This window comes from Linepithema humile, chromosome 1 (assembly GCF_040581485.1).
Source record: "Linepithema humile isolate Giens D197 chromosome 1, Lhum_UNIL_v1.0, whole genome shotgun sequence".
Lineage (NCBI taxonomy): Eukaryota > Metazoa > Arthropoda > Insecta > Hymenoptera > Formicidae > Linepithema > Linepithema humile.
Genome location: NC_090128.1, coordinates 12,767,672 through 12,791,152, shown reverse-complemented (window position 1 = coordinate 12,791,152; position 23,481 = coordinate 12,767,672). Strand labels below are relative to the sequence as shown.

Sequence of the window (23,481 nt, the reverse complement as noted above, 5' to 3'; positions counted from 1 at the left end):
CAGTGGCAAAGCAGTTACGGTGAAGGGTGGATTGTACGCACATTTGTCTCTTTATCTTCTTCGTTCTCACTTCTCACTCACTCTACCTTTCTCTCTCACTGCACTTTATTCTCTTCCTTACTCTCACCATCTTTGCTATCTTTGTTCTTTCTCTTGCCACCGTTCCGTTGTTACCAGCTGTACTGTGACACATCCAGATACATCGAACTTGCCCGTAATAAAGAATCGCTGACGAGAAGTGAGCTGACTGGTTTCGAGAACGCGTGTTGTTGGGTGTCGTGTTGCGTGCACGCGGTGTGTAACCTAAAGTGTGCATCCATATGCACGTCATTGGTGCGTGAAATAAACATACTGTGCTGCAGCGAACATACCAAAAGTTTACCCTGAGACCGCCCCCCCGGAAGTCAAGATGCATCGTATTACGTTCACTGCCGTCGTCTTACTTTTTGGTACGTTTCCATTCAGGTTGATTCTGTCATTACCAAATCATTCACTTTCATCATAATTTCATGAATTCTTCACTTCCTTCTCAATAATTGAGTGTTTACTCTGCTACGTTCATCACTAAACAATGTGATAGATGAGTGATACCTTCCGACCTTTGTTTTCAATTCACTATTTTTTCCGGATGATTGCTTGCTAACGGTTGCTTGCTTCCCTAAAAATTGAAAATCTAAATATTTTGTAACGAAAAGAAATGTGTGGGTCTCGAATTTGATGACTTGGCGTAATAAAAATTCACAGCCTGATACTACTGATGCCGCGTTAAGTTACCGGTGTTTTTGCACGATTCGAAAACTTATTCACAAAGCGGATGCAGGAATTAAAGTTTACGATTAGTATATAAAACAGTAAACAGAGAAAGTGTGACAACTCTCTGTTACAAAATAATGATAAGCGGATAAGATATCTGGAGAAATACTGAAAAAGAGAGAATGTGGAAAAGTTCAAAAGTGTAGAAAGGTTAGATTTCTAATTTTTCATCATATATTTTCATTGAAAAGTCACGTTAAAATTATTATTACCTTAATATATAATTTGTAATTGATATAAATTAGAGCTATAACAGCTTAAATCATAAGCAACACTGGATATATCCTTAATTTAAAAATTGCATTGTATTTTTTTAGAATATTCTTAGACCACATTTAAAAATTGCTGTTACTAACAATATATTATATTTTATAAATAATCACTATCTATTCGAAAACACTAAAGGTGCGTTCGGGGAAACGCTATTAGCGCTATTTGCGTCATTCTATCTATCGCTCATTAGACATAAAACAAGGATAGAATGACACAATAGCGCTGATAGCGCGCTCCCTGAACGCACCCTAAGGATGTAGATTATTCTATCATTTTATCAAAAAAAAAAGAGAAACAAAAAATATACTAAGAAAATTGTTCATTAAGACTGGTATTCATAGTTCGTGCTTAAGACGATCTTAAATATAAGAACGGATTATGAATACCTACCTAAATGATTTATTACAGCAATTACTGGAATATAAAAAAATTTCTAGCTGTTATTTGTGTTACTATTACGCGATGGTTGGAAAAATAGGTTATGACAGTATAGATAAGATTAACGATTAAATTCTTATTTACGACATTCAAAAAACCGTGTAAATCTATTACACGAGTATTGCCTTTTTAACTTTATGTAAAACGCGTCTGTAGTATATACTTCTGGAAAATTGTGCTTTGCCAGGAAATTTCCTTACTTCTAACATCGATATATAAAGCGTTTCATATTCAAGCCGAGTAACTTCAAACGAGGTATAGAAAAGTTTATTGTGTAAGTTATAAATACTATGCAAATGTACGTTAAACACCTCTAAGTTTCTTTAAGAGACAATTTGATATCGTGTTTAAACTAATAACAAAACGAAAATTTCTTATTAAATAGATTTGAGATTTTATTCTTCCAGTTTGTATAATTGCAACACGTGCACGAAGCGACATTTATACTTAAATGTTGTATGCAACTCTCTAAAGAAAAAATATGATTTTATTTTATTTTATTTCGTCAACTTAAAATATTAAATTCAAAGGAATAAATGAGAAGCTAAACAGCCGTTGGCAAATATTGATTCAACCTTGTTATACGAGGGTCAATTGAAAAGTTTCCGTCCTAGCCAAGAAAACACATGTTTTTGGGTGGGAAAAATTTATTTTTCAACGTAGTCTCCTTTCAACTGAATACATTTGGTCCACCTTTTATTTTAACCACTCAAGCCATAAAAAAAAGTTATTTGTCCAAACCCACGCGCTGGTTGCCGCGTTTGTTGACAATTGATCAAAAGCGCGTGCGGCTGGAGCATGAATTAAGATTCAAATCCGCTCCCGCATCCCTCCTACTCATCAGATCTGGTTTCCAGCGACTTCTTCGACTTTCCAAATTTGAAAAAATGGCTTGGTGGAAAAAATTTGGATCAAATGCTGCCGTGGAACACGTTGTGAACGAGTATTTTTTGGATTTGGACAAACAATTTTTTTTTTGAGTGGTTGGGATAAAAAGTGGACCAAATGTATTGAGGTGAAAGGAGACTACGTTGAGAAATAAATTTTTTTCCACCCAAAAACATGTGTTTTTCTTGGTTAGGCCGGGAACTTTTCAATTGACCCTCGTATTTTAATTTAAATTTTGAAATAATAAATATTAATTTTTGATTAATACTTAGTTTTCTTTAGTATGATTGAAGGATTTAAGAATAAATCGCACGAAGACAACTGTCGTTTATTGTCAAATTAAATATCACTGATCAATATTTGCATAAATGGTAAAGCTAGACGCACTTTAACTCTGCAGCTCGCATTACCGTCTAAATCGTAAATAAGATTTATATAATCATATAAATTTAGAGATATTAAGTTTATATAATCATAGAAATTTAGAGAGATGTAAACTTTCTCTAATGTGACTTGAAAATTTGGAATTTCAAATAATTGTTGCGATAAATTCTATATATAATGAGATAAATAACATTGTCACGCGCAAAACAGTCTTCTCTTGAAAAACAGCCTACAATTATATTTTTTTATGATTAATGACATGCCAATCATATACAGATTGATAACGCAATCGGTAGTCGACTACAAACCTCAATACTGCAATCGCGATTTGATTATTACGCTCACCTTGTAATCGAATGTTTGAATCGAATTGGTTGAAATATTTAGTCGGAATTGAGTAATTTGTTGCGTAATTGAGTATTGCAAGCAATTACTATCGTTCGATGGAATGTGGAATTAATTAAATAATTTTGCTATGAATCAATTTCTTAAAAAAAAAAAAAAGAGGAATAAATAATTTGTCTCTATAATTTCGAAATAAAGGAAATGAACTGTGCAATTTGTATGCAAATATTTTTATTTTCTTTTATTTTATTTTTTTATTTATCTCTCAAATACTTATACGCAGAATACTTATCTTTTTTTGAGTTTATATTTTTAACGACGGGAATATTATCATTATATGAAAGAAGTACAATAACGTCATTGAGTTTTTATTCGTTCGTTTTCATCGAATCGTCATCACCGACTTACGATAGCACGGATAATCATTGCTGAAGTTTTTTTAGCATTCGATGTGTAGTTCGCACTTTGCCCCTTGCTATTATGCATTTAAATGTAATGTGGTTCGAACTCCGTATCATTGTGTCGACCGTCAATCTTATTAGCTTCTATCATCTTTGAACGATGATTACGCTATAATAATTTTTCGGTTAAAAATTGTAAATTTTCAATGCTAGATAATTTGTATAATTTAAAATATTTTATTCCTAGATTATTAATTTAAAAAATGGAGAAAGATGTTTCTTTATTTTTTCAAAAATTACTTAGGAATATTTTATTCATTGACACCTTGCAGTTTATTGAATTACTTTTATTGCGATTGTAGACTTATTATAACATGTGAAAGTTTTTAATCTCTGTAACTTCCTGTTGGCTAAAATAATACCTAAAATTCCACAAAAATCACAACTTCCACTGGAAACAAATATCCAAAGAAATAAGGACCTGATATAACTAAAGATAAGACTTCAAATTGTACAGTTCAGATCTTTATTTCATGAGTAACAATATTCTTTATTCACATTAGTTAAAACAGTTATTAAAAATACTTTGATTGATTAATAAGTGTGGCAAAATGAATTGATAATAACAAAGTCAGCGAATGCATTTTTTTGCAGTGCTCTTCATTATGTGCGAAGAAGAATCGGACAAACACCGTTGATTTGCCAGCAAATCTTTTGTTAAGATTGACAATACTATGAATGGGAAAACGAGATAAATGAAAAAATTATTTGAAAAAAATAGCAACAAACATTTTTCGATGTACAATAACACATCATATCGTTTTTGAAAAATTAATTAATGTTTAATGATGTTTAGAGCTTAATAGATAAAATTACTTTGTATTTTTTTTTGTTTATTAAAAGTAAGAAACATTAAAAATAAGAAAGATTATTTAAAATAGAAAAAGAAAGATTTTTGATGTAGACAATTTGCAATGATATGGAAGGAAAATTTGATTTTATTAATTTAAAAGATTTCTTAATTCAGGTTCTCAAAGATTCTTAATTAGCAGTAGATGTAAATGAAATAAAAATGTCTATTTTTCTTCTTACAATTAGTGGTGACTCACGTTTTGACATATCTGTTCATTTTGAAACTTCCTCAACTATGATTAGTAAAACCGTTATTACTCATCGCAGGAACAAAGAAACATAACGCCTTTGAGATATTTTCAACACATTCGATGTGACAATCGGATCAAAATATCCGTCAAAAACATAAAAGAAGTCTTCGAGGCCGGCAGAGCATGTTTGGCGACATTCCACCACGTTTAATCAATGTATTTCCTGCAAGAACCGCAACAAAGGAAAAAGAAATACGATCGATTGTTGATTGGAGTCTGACTAAAGCAGTTACAAAGTCCACAGATTATGTGTTTTGGCCTCGTGTAGAGGAAGCTTATGTCAAGTGGGGATCTTTCGACTTACAATCAGAGAAAGCTTTGTGAGAAATACGAACAATCTTATTGAAATAATCTAATCATTTATATCTTATTAAAGAATTTGGATGGAATATTTGAAAAAAAATTGATTAAAGAACAGAATTAATCGTATTAAATGTATAACAATGATTTATTTTCAACAGTATTATTAACTGCCTTAATTTAATAAATTTAAATAATTAACTAAAAACTTGAGCGCGGCTAATATAATTTAAAGAATTAAATTAATAATAAATTACTATATGAATATTTTGCTTTTAACATTTACTTATAAAAAATTGCTGTTGAAAAAGCTTGTAAAAAATTGCTATTGAACTTTATCATCGAAAAAGTAATAATAAAATTTTTTTCGGAATTTTTTACCAGCACACATTTTTTTAGGTTGTATCGTATCTTCGGTATAAGCTACATTTGCATGTCATGATGGAAATTGCACAAAAATTACACGTTAAATACACGCTAATCGGAGACCAGAGCGATAATAATCATAAAAACATTAATCAATTGCATCTTCTGTATTACATATTCAGTTAGTTGATTTACATATCTGCAGCATCATCATAATTTATTACATCAGTCGACTAGCGATCAATGTAAAATACAAATCATTGTTGCCATGTTGGATATTCATATAAATAATCAAATTATTTGATAATTATTAGATAATTAAAAATTGTTAAAGATTTTGGGCGCAAACTATTGTCAAAACTCACTTTTAGAAAGATTAAAAAAGTTATTAAGCCTTTAAAAATAAAATTAAAAATTTGATCATTATAATTTTTTTTGCAGAACAATGTAGAAAAAAAGATTCCACAATTCTTGAGATGTTAATTACTACTTCATTTAACATTGAATGTGAAAAGTGATTCATAGCTTATATACATTATAGCTTAGGAAAGAGGAGTTTTTTCCATGCAATATGCAATGCTCTACAATGTTATTTTCTTATTTTTCAGGTCTTATTGGATGTACACATTCGCAGGAAAATCTATCGTCGGATGACGTGCTGCAGAAGGTCAATAGTGTGGTGGGCAACATCCCGGAATTGAACAACGCATCACTGCCCAACATCGAGGAGGCCAAAAATCTCTTAAAGGAAAAGTGTACGAAGAACGGTGGACCAAAAGCATTTGACATTGTCCAGCAAGCTCAAGTAAACGCGTCGCAGTGCATTCAGTCGCTCGTCAACATCACGGAGCTGCAGGCGGAGATGGAGAAGTATAAACCAACCGGTGATCTAGACATCGTCTTTAAGAATTACTGCAACAAGCGCTCCACTTTGAGGGCCTGCGTTAGCGATTTCACGGACAAGATAGAACATTGTCTAGACGAGAAGGAGAAGGAGAACAAGAAAATCGTATTGAATATCACCGATTCGTTATTGGAGTTTATTTGCTACAAAGAGGGGGATCGCATCGCACGTACGTTAAAACTTTATTCGAACGATTCCTAAAGATGTCTCTTACAAACATCTTCTGAAATTTTGTGTCGCTGTCGTGTTAGCGTTATAGTAGTCTGAATTTGATTTACCTTTTGCAGTCTTCATATCGGCTGGAGGACCGGAATGCTTCCAATCAAAACAGCAAGCGCTTCAAGACTGTGCCAACAATACGTACGGCAGTTATCTACCAAAAACTGATTCTTCTAGTAACGGTTTGGCAGGACTCGAGAGTCTACCATCGCTGATGTTTGGTCCCAAAGAATGCAAGTAAGTTGCGCGAAGGCAATGTATGCTTCCTTTGAATGGTTTCGGCAATTTGTACATTTGTATCCTAAAAAAATCAGAAGGTATTGCTTGTTTTAAACTTCAAAATTTATTCTTTATAAGTTTTTATGTGAGATAAAGGAACTTATATTTCCTAAATGTGTTACACAGGGATATGACCAATATTCAAGCTTGCGTTGTGACGGAACTGGAAAAGTGTACTGATCCAACGCCCGCGAATATAATGGATTCTATATTCAATTTCATCAAAAAAGTAACGCCGTGTGAGAATATACTCAATGCGGAAAGCGCTGCTGCTACCGGCACACAAAAGTCTGGTGCTTTGAACATGTTGGGCGCTCTTTCGACTATAGGGATTTTGTCCACTGTAGCGATCTATAGCAGCGTTATCGCCACAATACTATAAAATGTTAAACATGTTAAAGCTTTAAAATCTCATACTTTAAATGTGAGATAATATGACGGAGATGAGAATAAATTAGGCATAGAAATTAATTCTTTGAACAAAATCAAAACTTTATTAAAAGAAAAAAAGACTAAAACAGTCATTAAAATATTTTATTATTATTTCTATTGATGATCTTAAGTTATCTTTCCGACAATTTGCGAATGCAGCTATAGAAATTTAGCAGTTTTAAGACAATAGAGGTATTTTCTGTTATCGTCAAATGTCTTAAATACGTATTACGTACATATTGGTAAAGTTAGTCAGAAAGATTTGATTTCTACGCCTAATACAATGTGAGAGAATAAGTAAAACAAAAATTTATATAATAAGAATTTAGACCTAAGAACAAAGAGTGCTATACCTCTAATTTTTATTTTTATCTTTTTATGAAAGCACTTTTTGTTTTAACTAAACAAAATGCAATTCAAGGTTTTTTTCTTGCGTGAGCGTACTTTCTTTTGTCTGAAAGTAATGTAAGAGAATTATTTCGAGTAATTTAAGATTAAAATACATATTCAAATTATAGTAAATGGTAATTTCTTGCTTATGTTTTGATTTTATGTTTATTTTGATTAAATAAACAATATCGTCTCATATACATATATATAGTAGACTCGATTTTATGGACTAATAAGGAGGAACAATGATCGGAAAAATCCGATTTTCCGAAATTTAATTTAATTTAATTGATGAAGCAATGTGCTGAACTGCAAACATGGTAGCAGCATAAATTTTAAACTTTTTTGTACATGCCAGCTACTTTTTTTTTTAGTAACGTGACGATTATACCCATGTGCAGGAAAAAAAATTACAAAATTAGAATCTAATTTCAACGTTCATTAAACATATCAATAAAGAACAACCAGTGTCAAAATATAAACAAAAATATAAACAAATTGATAAGAACAAAATAAATATCAAAATTACAAATATAAATTTTATGATAGAATCAAAATAAAAATCAAAATGTGAAGAACATCTTTCAAAAAACACGTTTTGATGGACTAATTGGATCCTTCTTTCGATTTTATAATGTCTTGCTACTATCCGATGCCTTACTTGAGTTTCCGAGAGTCGACGATCTCTCACAGATATTCAAAACATCAACGTTTATTTTTATTAACTTTGTTTAATTAATAAAACCAAAAAAAGACCAAATATTTAACATTTCAATATTGCATTCTTTATCGGAGGAGTACGAATAAATTTTTTTTTACATGCTATTGATATTAATATTATATATAAAGAACATAAATAAATTACTATATTTTGAATATGTATTCACATTTTTGTATAAGAATACATTGCATTACTAAATTTTATTTATACTATCGTATTTATACATCTATTTACTACATTCTTGTACATCTTGTTACCATATTGCGAGTAAAGCGTGTAACAAATGAAGCAATAATTCTTATAAACAAAAATTATTTTTATTAAAAAGTATTAATTTCTACAAACAATTTTTCAATGTGTGTATTTAACAAAGTGCAATTGTTAATCCTTTGACTGCTATTGGCGTTTATAGGCGCTCCATAAAAACGATCATTGTATAATCTCGGTGCCTTTACACGTGTAAAGTTAAAATATTGAGGAACAAAAGAACAAAGGAGAAACAAATTATATTATTTGTAATGATAGGGACAACTGAGTGGTTCAATGGTTTTTTAATACAAAAACCGAGCTGTAATAAACAAGAAAAAAAGCTAAAAGTGCGTAAAAGATACAAGTCAATATAGAATAAACATTGCTTTGTGAGTGTCCTGCAGTCAAAGAGTTAATATCATATTTAACAAGACATATATTTAATAGCAATATTATATGGTTCTTTTTTTTTGTATGTTTTGTATATGCACTAAAAATAGATCTTAAATAGCATCATTTGATATTTAGATATTTTTTATGGTAATTATAAAGAATGTTAACAATTTGCTTCTTCAAGAAAAAGAACGTGTAAGTACATATTTGAAAAACACTAATAAAATATGATGTTTATAAATGCTTTTGCTACTTTACATGGACAAAGAATAAAGCAGTATTGTCAGTTTAGAATTAACAAATTCACATGACATTTATACTGTTAATATATAAACATATGGATGTTCATTTTATTAATATAGAAGCGAATTGAACATAAGTTACGGCGAATGTATCTTAATGCATAGTTTAAGTACCAAAGCCCGTTTGTAATGACATCATTTATAGCTGATTTAATAAACTTAGTACCTTATTTACAAACAGTTCTTATTTTATGAGCCTTTCATTTTAAATAGATGTACTAATTTATGATTTTTCTCTCTAAACATTCTAAGAATTCTTTTTCTCTGATCTTTCATAAATATTTCTAATTTCTTATAAAAAGTGCTTCTATTTTTCTTTAAAATCTCAATTACTTGTGTTCAGTTGAATCATTATAATACTGGCAACACTAACATTATTATTACTCCATTCATCTTTTGTTATAATTCACTGTCCATATATTTTATATTGTTTGTTATCAAACTGAATATTAAATTTCGCGCCTATAATGTGCGTTTGCGCAAACTAGCTTTATGACGTAATAAAATAGCGACGGCTGATTGGTGCGCGCAAATCGCACTTCGGACATTTTCGGCTAAGTTCGCGACGAATCGGGCACATTCTGGCAGCCAGCGAAGACAGCCAGTGCACTTGAGAAAGCCCGTAGGCTGTCTCGACGTGTATGTTCTGTGAACGTTCCGCAACATGTTAATGAGTTTTCGTCTACTTTCAACGAAAAATTCACGTGGCGTATTCAGTATACGAAAGAAAAACACTAGTTCAAGACATTTACCCTCTTGATCGAGTCTTTCACTTAGTACCAATTGTGCAATAAGCAAGCTGAGGAACGATGCCAGGCAAAGGGGGCAGAAGAGGAAAGTACGGTAAGCACAAATTCTTACCCCGCGAATATCATCTCTTCATCCCTTTACGAATCTCATTCTCCTTTCGTTGGATTTTTTTTTTCATCTGAAGGATAATCTGCACGTTAGCGAAGAATAAGCACGTGACGCGCTCGACGTTATTAAATTATCGATTCGCACTCCGTCTGTCCACCCGTCTGTCCGTTCCAATGATTCATCGCGCGCCGATGAAAATCTTATTTATTTTCTTGGCTTACGTCACGTCACAGCGTGACGTCTTACATTAATTGACGTATCGCCCCTTTTCCGAACCTCGACCGTCGTTCGCCTCTGTTTCTCCGCACACCTACTTTTGGCGCGCGAAAATCCACTTACAAGGGATCTCACGGCGGACATGACGTTCCATGTGACTCTCATGCTTTTAGCACATGGAGTTCTGATCACACATAATCGAAATGCTGACCCAATGTGTAGTCTTTTACCGAAATATAATATGCTATACGAATAAAATACAGCAAACACTTTGAAAAACATAATTTAAGACCTCTACGTTAGAACGTTGCTTGCGCCCCAAGTTAAACCACGCGTTTCCATAAAGAGGTTATAGGAAAAAGAAGAAAAAAAAAAAAACGTAAAATGTAATAGAAAACATTTGTTCGCACGATTGAATTATCTACGTTTGTGATAACAATCGTAATATCCCGAAGCGAATACTTGAACATAGCAAAAGAAGCGTAAAAAAAGCAAACATTTCGTTTAATTCAATCGATATGTAGAATATATTTTTTTTACTTTGTGCTCTTTATTTATTTGGCTTACGCCCTACTTGAATACTTTCACTGCTTTTATTTGCTTTATTTTTATCCGCACGAGCACCAACGATATATTATGTGGATTGTGATAAGGTTAGGTGCGCGAGCAGGAATTTACGCAATCGTCGGCAATCAGTAGCAATGGATTATCATATTCTCTACCATCGTCTTCGATTTGTAAATACGTTTTTACAGTCTTTGCACGTTCATTTCACGACTGTCGAAATAAATATTTTCGTATAATAAAGATATTGCCTTCGACCCTTGACCTTGAATCTTCGATTTAACTCGAATTTTTAATTAATTCAGCAGTTTAACGTGTACTGCGCATTTGTTACGATGAATCGTCATTTTGTTATGTTTTTTTTCGTTCGCTACTCTGCCGATTCGGCGAGTATTCGTGATAACTACAATCTTTTCCACTCGATAGGATCCATATGTTACGGGAAAAAATTATTTAATTTGAGAATTGCAATTTACCAACTCGATATTGGATTTGTACATAACGATTTTAATTATTCCCACGGCTCGTTAATACGTTTTTTTGCAAATATAAAATTATGGGAATTTTTTTGAAAGCGTAATATAAGAAATTTAGTTTTAATTAAATATGCTCTATTCTTATTATTAGTTTGATATTTCATATTTCTGATTTTAGCTAAATACTTTTCGTATTTTAAATTAAAGAAATGTTTTGAATATAATGATGATGTAACTTATCGCAATTCTTTAAATTATGATTGTATAACCTGTTAATAAAAACAGGTGTAACAGCTGTGCAGATTTCATATTGCGTAACATTACATTCACTTTCAAGAGCTGTTATTATTTTTTTCGTCATTCTAATTACCAATCTTAGATTGGTGTAATTTTTGATCGACATATGGCTCTTCAAATATTTTTCATATTAATCTATTATTGGAGAATAATAATTATTAATCCATTTTCTGAAAAATTATTTTACAAACATATTTTTGTACAATGCTTTAAGAATATTAAAATAAATATTACTTTTTATTGTTAATACTGATAATCACTATATAACAAATGTATGTGGAATATAACTCCATATGGCAACATGACGTCTAACTGATAATTTACAAATATATGTGAATCATTTCACATCGTTAGCTTTCGGTAATCATAATTAACATCTCACGTGAGAACTCATAAGTAATTTAACTACATACGTAATTCTTGACAAATATACGTTTAAATCATACGCTTTGTGCTTCAATGACAGGCGGAAAAAGAGCTGAGTTTACATCCGACGAAGATTCAGTCAACAATGATGCGTGTAGTGAAACCAGCGGCCAATCCGACAACCGCAGCATGCTGGAGGACGCAAACGACAACGAGGTGGACGAACTCGCGCAGCAGGAGACGTTTGAGGAAAAACTGAAGGAGGCGATCGACGGTCTGACGCAGAAGAGCGCCAAGGGCCGAACCATCTGCTTCAACGGCATAGAGAAGATCTTCGCTATCAAGTATATCCCCGACTTTGTCGAGGACCGAAAGATGACCATCACGGATGCCGTGGAGCGCAGCTTGAAGAAGGGACGCGATGACGAACAATCGACAGCGGCCAGACTGAGCACTCTCTTATGCGTTCAGCTGGGTGCATTCGAGAGCGCTGAGATAATCTGCAGGGATTTGAAGTCGACTTTCACCTTTATCGCCAACGACAATACAGCTCCTGTCCACGCTCGCGCCGAGGTACGGATATTTCTACGGTCACCGATATTTATTGCGTCTTATCATTAATATTCTGCATCGATAAGTTGGACAAATAGTTTCTACGTTAACGAAATGATTTCAGTGTTGCTGGGCCTTGAGTATGAATCAGTTCTTGTCGGGCAACGATGCCACTGACACCATGGAAATCGCACAGCTGCTATCGTCCATCTTCTCCGGCTCGTACCTCAAAGGGAATGGCGCGATCGCGAACATATCAACAGACGTGGCGGCACTACACGCGGCGGCAATCTCATCCTGGACTCTGCTTCTGACAGTCATGACTTCTGCGGACATCTACAATCTACTGGCGAGCGACAGAACAAACAGCTACATGCCGTAAGTCGTCGATTCTCGTCACGTGAGGAACGTACGAACGACGATAGCAAAACGCGCGAATCTCAATTTTTTTAGCTCTCTCAATCGATTGCGCGAACTATTGGAATCACCGCATCTCGACGTACGCCTGTCAGCTGGCGAGGCCCTGGCTGTGATATTCGAACTCGGTCGCGATTTCTCCTGCGACTACGAGCAGGACTGGGCGTTGGACCTCGTCGAAATTCTCAAGGAACTCGCGACGGATTCCAACAAGTATCGAGCTAAGAAAGACCGCAAGCAGCAGCGCGCCAATTTCCGAGACATTCTGCGTTATATCGAGGTAAGTTGAATCGCACGCTGTTGACCGAAAATTGTCTGAAGAAGCGAGTCGTAAAAAAACATCACTCTAATGCCAAGACAACGAGACTAATTTACACACGCCTTACTTTTCCGCTCTCAGGAAGACGTTGTTCCGGAGATGCACGTCAAATTCGGAGGTTCTGGTCAAGAAGTTCTGTATTTAGAGGGATGGTGCGCGAGGACTCAATACAATGCCTGCTGTCGGCTCTTAGGCCCCGGAATCAATATCCATCTTGCTGAAAATCAACTGCTGCGCGAGATCTTCCATCTCGGCAACAAGGTTCTGCCCGCACCGCACCATATTCAGAAAACGAGTAAATTGGAAAGAGTAAGTATTGCGATTCGCGAATAAATCTCCTTTATGTCAGCCTATTTCAGCGACACGACTAAGAGAACGATTCCTCGATTTGCAGACATTGATGAATGCGGCCGCGTTTAAAGCACGCACCATTCAGCGCAACAAGAACCGCGACAAGCGCTCCGCAGCCATGGCACCGTAATTATACTTCTGCTCTCCTATACTGGCTGTCTGATTTTAGTGTAATGCAAGTATACTTAAATTTCCTGTTAATTTATTGCAACTATATTTAATAGCGCAAATTACTGTTCTCTTGGCATCAAGTCAAAATTTTTACCGATACTCCACGTGTGCGTTTCGCTCTTTACAAAAATCTCTGTCAATATGAATACATGAGATTGATCTTGACGCTATATTTATTTAATAATAAATATTTAATGAAGTCCACGTGTATATACAAGTCTAAATATATATGTATATATACAAACAGTAACGCTGACGCAATAACAATGATCGCGTTTTATGTAGCTAAATGATTTCGGCATGTACAATTGATTTTATCAATTCTAATATTAATCAATGTGATATTGTTTGAACTGTTATTATCGTCGCTGTTGTTTCTTGGGTGTATATTGTATGTTAACTGGTACATCAAGGTGTTATACAGTGTTTTAATTGCTATGGACGGAATTGTTTTGAAACTAGTTTTGATTGTAAGATGCAAACACCTGCAATCGCTATCTTCGGAATTATTTCGCATGTTAACAATAATGGATATATAATTGGGGTGACGATATACTTACCAGCATTGTACATAAACAGGTGTAAATTGTAATAACGCGTTCCAATAAACAGATTGTAAGGATGAACACGAATTATGTTATATTTTCTTATTATGTTTTATTATTGTTACACTTATCATACAACTTTCTGTACAGAACAGTCCAAAATATATTAGCACATCCTGCTATCTTCCGCGATTAGAAACGTTGATCACAGTCATTTTATACATAGAACATAGAACAACAATCACGGTATTGTACAACAAGTAACAACTTTAATTAAGTACATTTCGATCTATCTCGATTATAAATTTTACAATCACAATAACAACAACGTTACATAAAAATAACATCGTATATAATTACACGAATTATAAGACATTAAACGTACGGTCAACAATCTACAGTCTCATTTCATAAAAGACTTGGGGCCATTTTTTCCAATGTCGGTTAATGTTAACCGACGGTTTCAATTTGTTAACAGAATTGCTAATACGAAGAATAAAATATCGTCATTAAAGGTAACAAAAATTTGAAATCTTTCTTTTCTAATGACGATATTTCATTCGTATTGGCAATTTTGTCGACAAGTTGAAACCTTCGGTTAAAGTTAACCGACGTTGGAAAGTGGCCATTAATAATATAAATATAATAAATTAATGTGATTATATAAAAAGATTTTAGGATTCGAAACTCGTAAGCGAGCTTCTTTTTTTATTTGCACATATAAATCGTCACGCACAAGGACGATTTATATATGCAAATTGATTATCTGCGCTTTAAACTCTTTCTCAGACAGCATGTGCCACCGATAACCCAATATTCTTGACACTTCTCTTTCTGTGTCCTCGTAACTGCGGCTATTTGCTTTGATCCATCGATGGTATTCAAGCGACCAATCTAGGATTTTCGACCAAGCTTTGTCGCATCTCTTCAAGATTACGTTTCGCCGAACGTACAAGCAACGCAAGTGTTTCGCGGTGGACACGATCTCTAGAATCGTGGCCGTCGATATTTTATCTCGGATCATCTGCAGAAGAAGTGTTACTTGTCACTGTAAATCGTCGTAAATCGATAAAAACAGATACAAATAACAAAATGGCAGCGCATTAAATCTTTTTAGTAATAATTAGTCGTTCTTATATTAAATATTCAAAAAAAAAAAACATTCATACATTTCTTGCACAAAAAAATATAAAGACTGAGAAACTTGAGGAACATTTAAGAGTAGCTCGAATATCTAGCATGGAAGAGACAAGCTTAGAATTTAGTTATTCTAGAAATCGGAGGAACACTCACAGAGTAGGAAAAAAGACTCATAATGTGTAAAGGTACAAATGCATGCACATTATAAGTCACGTTGTTAACACCAATGGTTTAAGAAAACATGTCAATTCAAATACAAAATGCTACCAGTGTATGCAGGTTCGGGCACATTCGGCACAATTGCACTAGCGGCTCATCCATTCTCATAGCAAATTCTCTGTGCAAATAGTATCTCGTTACTCCTTTGAGAGCATACACTCGTATCGTCGACTCGAAGAATCCTCCGCCGAGTATCATAGCCGGCACAGTCTGGAATAAACAATTTTTTGTCGTCAGTATGAAGAATTTCAATACCTTTTATATACTTCTCTCTGATTTGTGTATTATCTTACCAGTGTATTCGGATTATCCAGTACTATACTGTGACATGGTACGATATTGTGTTCAAATGAGTGGATAGGCAAAAGAATATCCGTGGGTTTACGACTTTCTACTTCAAAGTGTACCTTTAAGTGAGGATTATTGCTTTTCAACTTTACCCAAGATGATCTCTTTGGCTGAAATAAAACCCCTTGAATGAGTATTTTGTATCTATTAATATGCGATTAATACATATATATTAAAATGGAGATTATAATTACCAATCTAATGGTGGTGTCCTTTGGACTATATCGATTTTGTAAGATATGAAGATGCCTCAATTTCGTGTAGCCTATTAATTCTATTATATCTTCGTGCAAATTTTGCGGACTAATTACCAAGACCTAAAAAAGTATTTTCAATGTACGCATCGTGCGATAGTCACAAATATAAAACATTGAAAGTGCGACATATTTGAAGCGCTCACGTTTAAATTAACAAACACTCCGACGTGCAATAACGGGCAATTGTACCGTGTGGTATTTATTAGTATCAATTTCGACAAGGTTTGAGTGCAATTTGTACAAATATCGTCCATCAAATGTAAGGCCTCGTTGCTGTCGAGCATCAGATCTATCAATTCCAGACATCTAAGATTCTGCAAGTTTCTCATGAGCCTCTTGAGTGCCTCGAGCAGCTTGCCACCTGTGCCAAAGACTCTGATCCGATCTGGATCATCTCTATTCGCCATGTTACAGGGAAAAGTAAACTTCAGCCTGCGAATGTAAGTGCCCACACCAGCTACAGAGGTATTGTCCGAGCCTTGATGCTCAGCATACCAAGATATCATGTTCATGAACTCATAGAGATTGTAAAAGTTCAACATAGGCTCGAATATGAGGGAGCGAAAGTTGCGGCCGACCTTGTTCAAGCAGGTGGATGTTCTCATATGATCCAGAACATACTGCCAGCCACTGTAGTAGTTGAACTTGCCCCGCGTGAGGGTGGTGTCCTCCAGGGTGAAGGTGGACCACACATTCTGCAGTTTGAAGGCGCGATACCAGGATCGACACACCAGAGACGCATAGTAACGCTCACGGATTGTCAGGTACGAGAATATCTCCTCCAGCAAGATATCCGGCGTCTGGTCCCAAGAGCTGTACTCCTTGCACAGCTTATCCTCCTCCGTGTCCTCCTCCAGGTCTATATACAAGGCTTGGCAGATAACAGCAGCTTTTTTATTCCTCGTACTAACTTACACATCATAACAATGCAAACGCGTTTTCTCTCCTTCGCATCGACGCCCTATTTTTATGTTTACCTTGAATGTAAATTATTTTTAGACAATATTAATGTCAATTCCGATTATAGATTAATCTTGGGACTCTGATATCGATTTCTCCAAGGAGAGGCTATTTTACACGCCGGCACTTGCCACGTGATGACGTTACACGTCGAGCATTACATCGAGAATAAAAATTACACGCACACGCAAATATACGAGAGGACGTCACATGTTCATCGTGACAACTTGATCTGTTTAATTGAGACACAAAATTGTTGTGCGATTGAAATTTTATATCTAAAACGTAAATTCGCGTGAAGATGGAAAAGTGTCGGCTTTTCCGGATTGCGAAATTGTATGACAAAATAGCGCGAATTTCTTAAGAGAAAAAAAGGAGAAAGAGAGAGAAAGAAAACATCGCGTCTCACCTTTGTCTTCCTCGTCGAATTTCCAGCAGCCCTTGTTCATTTTCGCCGCGATCGGTGCTCATCGGTGTTACATTAAAACAGCGTATCTACGCGATGGAGTATTTATACACGATATTGCTAAAAATATACCGAAAAAACGGGCAGGGGTGCCCACCGCGACTGACCGTATCATCGCCATGATGCGGTTTTAGATCGTCGCACCTGAATGAGAATTGCTCCATTTCTCGTTCACGCGTTGTTTTTCTTACAAAGTGTAAAAGTTTGATCAAAGTGTGACGATGATTTTGCTTCACCGAGTCATTTAAAAAGCAGCGGAAACACATTCAGTGTAAAAAGCAATTCCAAAAGTGAATTTTCTCGCGCGCCGCAAGTTGATCAGAGAAAAAGAAAGAAAAAGATGCAAAGAAAGAGAGAGAGAGAAAGCTCACAGCATGCGTCAGAGGAACGTGCATAACGCTGTCACATTGTACCACGTATAACCTCAATTTATTTGCTGCTGCAAATTGTCCTTTGCTTCTTCATAAATTTGTTTAGTTAATAAGATGAATGTGACTGGCAAATTGTGTCAATTGAGACAAGCATTGCAAAATTGCAGGTACACGATGTTCGAACTGGTAAAAACTGATTACCAGTAACCGGTGCTGTGCTGATAATCGATCATTAAAATAAATAAACAAAAGATTGATAATTATCATGCGACATTTAACTTTATATTAATTTTAGTTAAAGAAGAAACATTTTAGTTTTACAGTTCACACAATAATTGGTGATAAATTGCATTGAGGTTTATTAGCTTGACAGTAAAATTAATGTTTTATATTTCAAATTACAAAAAAGCAACCAATTAAGAATATTCTTTTATAATTTTTTTATTACTATACTAGTTTTCCTTTACATCATCTTGTGTAAAAATCACAAATATATTTTATGATCCTTACAGGAATTTATGCACTACACACATAGCTAAAAATGCATACGAAGCTCCTGGTAAAACCACTGTTACATTTATCAGTAAAGAAATTGGTCAGCGACTGTTAGTGAGTAACTGTGATCAGGTAAGATTAATTTGCCTCATTAATTGATTGAAAAAAGAATTGTTTTTTGTTTACTTTCAGTATCAACATTGTATGTCCAAAACAAGATGTCAATTTATATTTTAGATTACGACTGAATTATTAATTTTTATTGTTTTTTTTAGCTTGGATTCACATTGAATACTGGAAACAAAGTAATAGGTCCAACAGTGCTCTTTCCAAGATATGCAATCTGTTGGAACATTGCCTCTGGTAAACACATAAATGATGCGTCATTGTCACTATTCACCATTCTCCGACCAAAACCGGATCTCTTGATCATCGGACTGGATGATAAATACGATTTTGCCCATTTAAAGTATCTCCGAGAACTCGTACAGAAGCTCGATATTATGACTGAAATAGTTTCTGTGCATACTGCATGCACGATATTTAACTTTGTCAATGAAGAGGGTAGATATGTTGTTGCAGCTTTGATACCACAGAAAGGACCTACAGTCCGAATAAAACTACCAAAAAGTGAACCTCAGAAACAAGTGACATCTGACACTGCAAATAGCAAAGCAGACAATGCAAAAAATACAAAATGATAGAATGTACATAGGATATAAATTTGACAATTTTAGGAAAAGAAATTATGATAATATTATCTTGTATAATATTGTATAAAATAATAACTTGATTTCTGTACCATGTACATGATGACTGTAATAAAATATTAGATTCGTTAATTTTAATTATATTTTTTTAAATGTTTTACGTTGTAAAATTATAATATTTGGGGGTCTGCACGCATGCGCAAATCACGTATATACATGTGAGCTCTGCTTTGGTTAGCTTCGAACGTTAGAAAAGAGCAGACATACTATTTCTGTCTCTTTTCTTACGCTCCATTTTATCCGGAATTTATGAAATTGTAACAGGAACACATGATGATATAGGAAGTTATTCGAAACAGAGCCATCTTTTGGTTAGCTAAAACAACATAACTGTACATGATGGTAAGTGTACCGACTAATGCAGTCGATACATTTACCATCAATAATTTTTTGTCATGTTGCAACAGCTGACCAAAAGATGACACTACTTCTATGTGTAAGCTCCTATATCATCATGTGCTCCTGTTAACGATTTATTAAAATCCCAGCTAAAATAGCGGTTTAGACCGTTTCAACGAGTAAGTAATCTTAATTTTTCTACATGTTGCTGGGCTACTTTTGACAGTGTTAAAATGCTCGTAAAATACTTAAATAATTAAAATGTCTTTTTTAAAATTTCTGAAAAGTTTGTTGTAAAATTTAAAATGTCAATTGTTAAAGAAATTAAAAAACGACGTCTTTTTTAGGACGTTCTTGGAATGTCTTTTTTAAGATGTTTCTAGGACATCCTAAAATGGTTTTTTTAAAGACATTTTTAGGACGTCCTTAAAGATGTCTTATTTAGGACTTTGAAACAGAAATAGTACGTGCTGCTCTTTTCTAATGTCTGAAGCACGGAACTCATATGTAATTCCTGTTTGCGCGGTATTCCCTCCCTCATGCTGCTTGCTGCTTGCGTCTCAAATCTGGCCACACGGAACCTCCGTGTTTTGTAGCGTCGAGTGAAACGCCGGAACGCGAAACAAGATACACCGTCCCTTTCAGTCCCTTTTGACTTGACATTGGCTAGCATCTGACATTTAGCAGTATTCCGCAGGCACAGTGTTTCGTGCCTAGACAGCGTAAAATCGGTAAATCTCGCATTTTACAAGAGAGAATTTTGGAGAGTTTATATTGTCTGAACAGACAGTAGTTCTTCTGTAAAGTGTAATGTCATTTCGAGGAGGTTATATCAGGTTATATACAATTCGTCAAGTCAGCTGATCAATTTGTGCCAGTTTGCTGCAGTGTACATGAAATCAGTTATTTGAATAAAATTTGTACTCTTAACATCTTATAATTCATGTGAGTATACTATCTTGAAAATATATGTTTATTAATAATCTATATTTATTAATTAATATTGCACATTATTGACTAAATTGGAACGATAATCTCTTATAATTGAATAAAGTCATACTGCTTTGTGATAAAGGCTGATTAATAAAAGAAATATTCATGATATTTTATAATTCTGTAAAATTTTTACAAGTTTTTATAGAGAGGGAAGGGTAAAGGAAAAGTAGAAATAGTTTTGTAAAATAATATATGTTACTTTATCATATTTTCAAATCAGAAAATAATGTTATATTATTAACATCAATATTTTGTTAATTATAGCAGACTTCCAAAATGAACAGCTCAACTGATCCAAGACGTCCTGACAAGGAAATTCGCTATAAGCCACCAGGTTCGAACAATCAAGCACAAGTGCAAGATGACCTCACACCAGACTACATGAATGTCATAGGGATGATCTTTAGCATGTGCGGATTGATGATGAGACTGAAGTGGTGCGCCTGGGTGGCACTTTACTGTTCCTGTATCAGCTTTGCCAATTCACGAGTCAGCGAAGACACGAAGCAGATCCTCAGCTGCTTCATGCTGTCGATATCAGCGGTGGTGATGTCCTATTTACAGAATCCACAGCCCATGACACCGCCGTGGGCAAGTGCCATGCAGTGATTTTTTCATAAACATAATTGTAAATTTGTTACATGATTTACTTTGTAACATTTTTTACTTATATGTGGATGTAATTATCTTTGAACATTTGAAGAGTAATACTTCTATCAGAATAAACGATTATTGATTATATTGTACAGAGAAATGTCTTATAACAAATAATGTAATAAATCTATTACAATAATTATTACTCATGCAAAATTAATTTTATGTTACATTGATAATTTTACAATTGTTAAAAAAAATATGCAAATAACCAGACTGCATATACAGTATATACAGACGTAATATTCCGTATTTATTTCTTATAAATATATTTATTACATTAAAATCAACTCTGTCTTGCGAGTTTCTTCTAAGAACATTCTATATAAATATTACAAGGAGTCAATAAATATTACCTTTTCTAAGCGTACATTATACTGACTAGAATTAAATGCCACCTGGTGCTATTCTTTTTTTTTTACATACGTACAGCGGCGTCGAAACTCCGATCTTAGAGTATATCCTTAAGAGAAGTTGCATATTCGACGATCGCGATTTCTTTCGGCTGTACAATCGCGATAACGTTTCGCGAAATATTTCTTCATTTATATTACATATTATCATTAAAGTAACTCGATCACGCAAAGGGTAATAGAAAAGTAACGACAGTTAATTAGCGGTGTAGTCGATTTATGTATGTTAAAGCGTATTAATACGCGTTGTTTTAACGGCGTTAATTTAACAAATTAAGTATAGTACAAACTATATAAAAAGATCAAATAAAATATATGCAAGATTCGATTTGTGCTTCAATGAATCCACATTTAGAAGTGTATAAAAATCAATGGTTTTCTACTGTATATTCTTAATAAACAATATCGATGCAGAATAGGCCACTACTGCCATGTGCAGTACACTCTTTAATTTTGACTAGAAGATTCATAGTTATAGAAACGCGTCTTCTTTTCTCTGATACTCGAATCGTAATAAGTTTTACAATATGGAATTAAATCCCAAGAGGAATGATTCCATATTGCATGATTATATCTTCTTTTATTATTATCAATTACTAAAGTAATTGCTAAATTGAGTGATCACTAATCAATGTCATGTTTAAGATCCTTGAATACTCGTTCTTCATTGATAATTATGAACAAGTTACCGTTTTTCACGCTTATTAAAGTACAATTATGAAAGCGTAATACCCGATGTTTGACCAAGACATTCGTACATGTAGAAAGATGATGCAAAAAAAGTCTAAACACACAAAAGATGTGAATACAATTTAAAGGAATTATAACATTTCACAAATTTTCTTTTCGTTCGGGCAACTAGCCGCCTGAGATGTTCATAGGTTTAGGAAGAAGAAGAGGAAGTGGAAAGAAAACGAACAGGATTTGGCACACATGTATCCGAACGTCGATTTCTAATTATTCGAATCTCGGCGTAGTTTAGCTTTATATTTTCTAACAAGTTTATTATTTCTCTTCTTAAATCGTTCTGTGTTCGTGCGAGGTAAAAAACTACGCGAGACTCGATCACTAAATGTGGTTTGTGGTCCTCGATTAGGTTTATTTCAATTCGCTTAGCTAAAGTCTTTTCACAATAAAATGTTCCTTCTCATTGAAGCCGCATTGTTGTATCACATGGAGCGACTTCCTCGCTTTGTCTCCTCGTGTCCGATTGGCTTCTTTGCCGAATCAAGGATGCCTTCGCGATATTTTTTTTCCTATTTTTATCTACAATTTATGACTAGACGCTGCTCTCTCCTCGTCCCACCAGCGTGATGGGATACACATACTTCTTCCGCTTGGCATTGAAAAATGGCGAGCTATGCTGGACGGGTGTCGGCGTGGGCGACAAGCCTCGGAGTAGCGGTAACGAGGCGTCGCCGCTTACGCCCGTGGTGTCCAGTCGTTTCTTCCACTCGGCACCCAGATCCGTAGCCGGCGCCATGAGCCCTTTGCATTCCGGTGAACTGCGCACACTGAGAAAGACGTCGTTGCTGCTGTCGCGCTGGCAGGAAGAACCCTAAAAATATAAAGATGTTAGAGTCGAGTCTCGCGTAATTTTTTATACCTCGTGAACGGATAACGACTTAAGAAGAGAAATTAGTACATTATGCGATAAAATC

At 34.4% G+C, this 23,481-nt stretch overlaps 6 protein-coding genes and 1 long non-coding RNA gene across 17 annotated transcripts in view; 4 read left to right on the top strand and 3 right to left on the bottom strand.

The window, feature by feature from the left end:
- The first annotated feature begins 10 nt into the window (after positions 1 to 10).
- Positions 11 to 9,438, top strand: LOC136996936 (27 kDa glycoprotein-like). Of its 2 annotated transcripts, none has more exons than XM_067348437.1 (4): positions 11 to 449; positions 5,980 to 6,444; positions 6,563 to 6,731; positions 6,900 to 9,438. In XM_067348437.1, the coding sequence occupies exons 1-4, from the start codon at positions 410 to 412 to the stop codon at positions 7,153 to 7,155; spliced, it is 930 nt and encodes a 309-aa protein (XP_067204538.1). In that variant the 5' UTR covers positions 11 to 409; the 3' UTR covers positions 7,156 to 9,438. The 2 variants fall into 2 exon arrangements, with proteins under 2 accessions (XP_067204538.1, XP_067204537.1); XM_067348436.1 differs by lacking the exon at positions 11 to 449 and adding an exon at positions 4,769 to 5,025.
- LOC136997528 (uncharacterized) lies at positions 5,983 to 10,659 on the bottom strand. Its single transcript, XR_010888250.1, has 2 exons — positions 10,122 to 10,659; positions 5,983 to 6,795 (listed from the first exon to the last, which is right to left on the bottom strand). It is a non-coding gene; the product is annotated as an uncharacterized lncRNA (long non-coding RNA).
- On the top strand, positions 9,845 to 14,479 carry Ifrd1 (Interferon-related developmental regulator 1). The gene is made up of 6 exons (XM_067348434.1): positions 9,845 to 10,103; positions 12,138 to 12,610; positions 12,714 to 12,967; positions 13,043 to 13,286; positions 13,407 to 13,634; positions 13,720 to 14,479. The coding sequence occupies exons 1-6, from the start codon at positions 10,070 to 10,072 to the stop codon at positions 13,804 to 13,806; spliced, it is 1,320 nt and encodes a 439-aa protein (XP_067204535.1). The 5' UTR covers positions 9,845 to 10,069; the 3' UTR covers positions 13,807 to 14,479.
- Positions 14,480 to 17,868, bottom strand: LOC105668948 (uncharacterized). Of its 3 annotated transcripts, none has more exons than XM_012361661.2 (6): positions 17,726 to 17,868; positions 16,500 to 17,227; positions 16,294 to 16,416; positions 16,045 to 16,209; positions 15,800 to 15,961; positions 14,480 to 15,416 (listed from the first exon to the last, which is right to left on the bottom strand). In XM_012361661.2, the coding sequence occupies exons 1-6, from the start codon at positions 17,763 to 17,765 to the stop codon at positions 15,138 to 15,140; spliced, it is 1,497 nt and encodes a 498-aa protein (XP_012217084.1). In that variant the 5' UTR covers positions 17,766 to 17,868; the 3' UTR covers positions 14,480 to 15,137. The 3 variants fall into 3 exon arrangements, 2 of the variants coding, with proteins under 2 accessions (XP_012217084.1, XP_012217085.1); XM_012361662.2 differs by having other exon boundaries at positions 16,500 to 17,215; positions 17,726 to 17,867; XR_001100188.2 differs by having other exon boundaries at positions 15,277 to 15,416; positions 15,686 to 15,961.
- A 311-nt stretch (positions 17,869 to 18,179) lies between these two features.
- On the top strand, positions 18,180 to 19,496 carry LOC105668950 (NADH dehydrogenase [ubiquinone] 1 alpha subcomplex assembly factor 3). The gene is made up of 3 exons (XM_012361664.2): positions 18,180 to 18,320; positions 18,666 to 18,780; positions 18,924 to 19,496. Exons 1-3 carry the CDS (start codon positions 18,268 to 18,270, stop codon positions 19,347 to 19,349), a joined length of 594 nt encoding a protein of 197 aa, XP_012217087.1. The 5' UTR covers positions 18,180 to 18,267; the 3' UTR covers positions 19,350 to 19,496.
- Positions 19,497 to 20,231: 735 nt separating this feature from the next.
- Positions 20,232 to 21,494, top strand: LOC105668929 (PAT complex subunit Asterix). Of its 3 annotated transcripts, none has more exons than XM_012361629.2 (2): positions 20,232 to 20,488; positions 21,018 to 21,494. In XM_012361629.2, exon 2 carries the CDS (start codon positions 21,030 to 21,032, stop codon positions 21,360 to 21,362), a length of 333 nt encoding a protein of 110 aa, XP_012217052.1. In that variant the 5' UTR covers positions 20,232 to 20,488; positions 21,018 to 21,029; the 3' UTR covers positions 21,363 to 21,494. The 3 variants fall into 3 exon arrangements, with proteins under 3 accessions (XP_012217052.1, XP_012217051.1, XP_012217050.1); XM_012361628.2 differs by having other exon boundaries at positions 20,234 to 20,702; positions 21,021 to 21,494; XM_012361627.2 differs by having other exon boundaries at positions 20,238 to 20,702.
- Positions 21,495 to 21,630: 136 nt separating this feature from the next.
- Positions 21,631 to 23,481, bottom strand: part of inaE (inactivation no afterpotential E) — a 53,657-nt gene continuing 51,806 nt past the window's right edge. For all 6 annotated transcript variants that reach the window (XM_012361607.2, XM_067348424.1, XM_067348425.1 and 3 more), the window contains one exon: positions 21,631 to 23,378. In XM_012361607.2, coding sequence (XP_012217030.1) covers positions 23,100 to 23,378 — 279 coding nt within the window. In that variant the 3' untranslated portion in view covers positions 21,631 to 23,099. The remainder of the gene's footprint in view (positions 23,379 to 23,481) is intronic.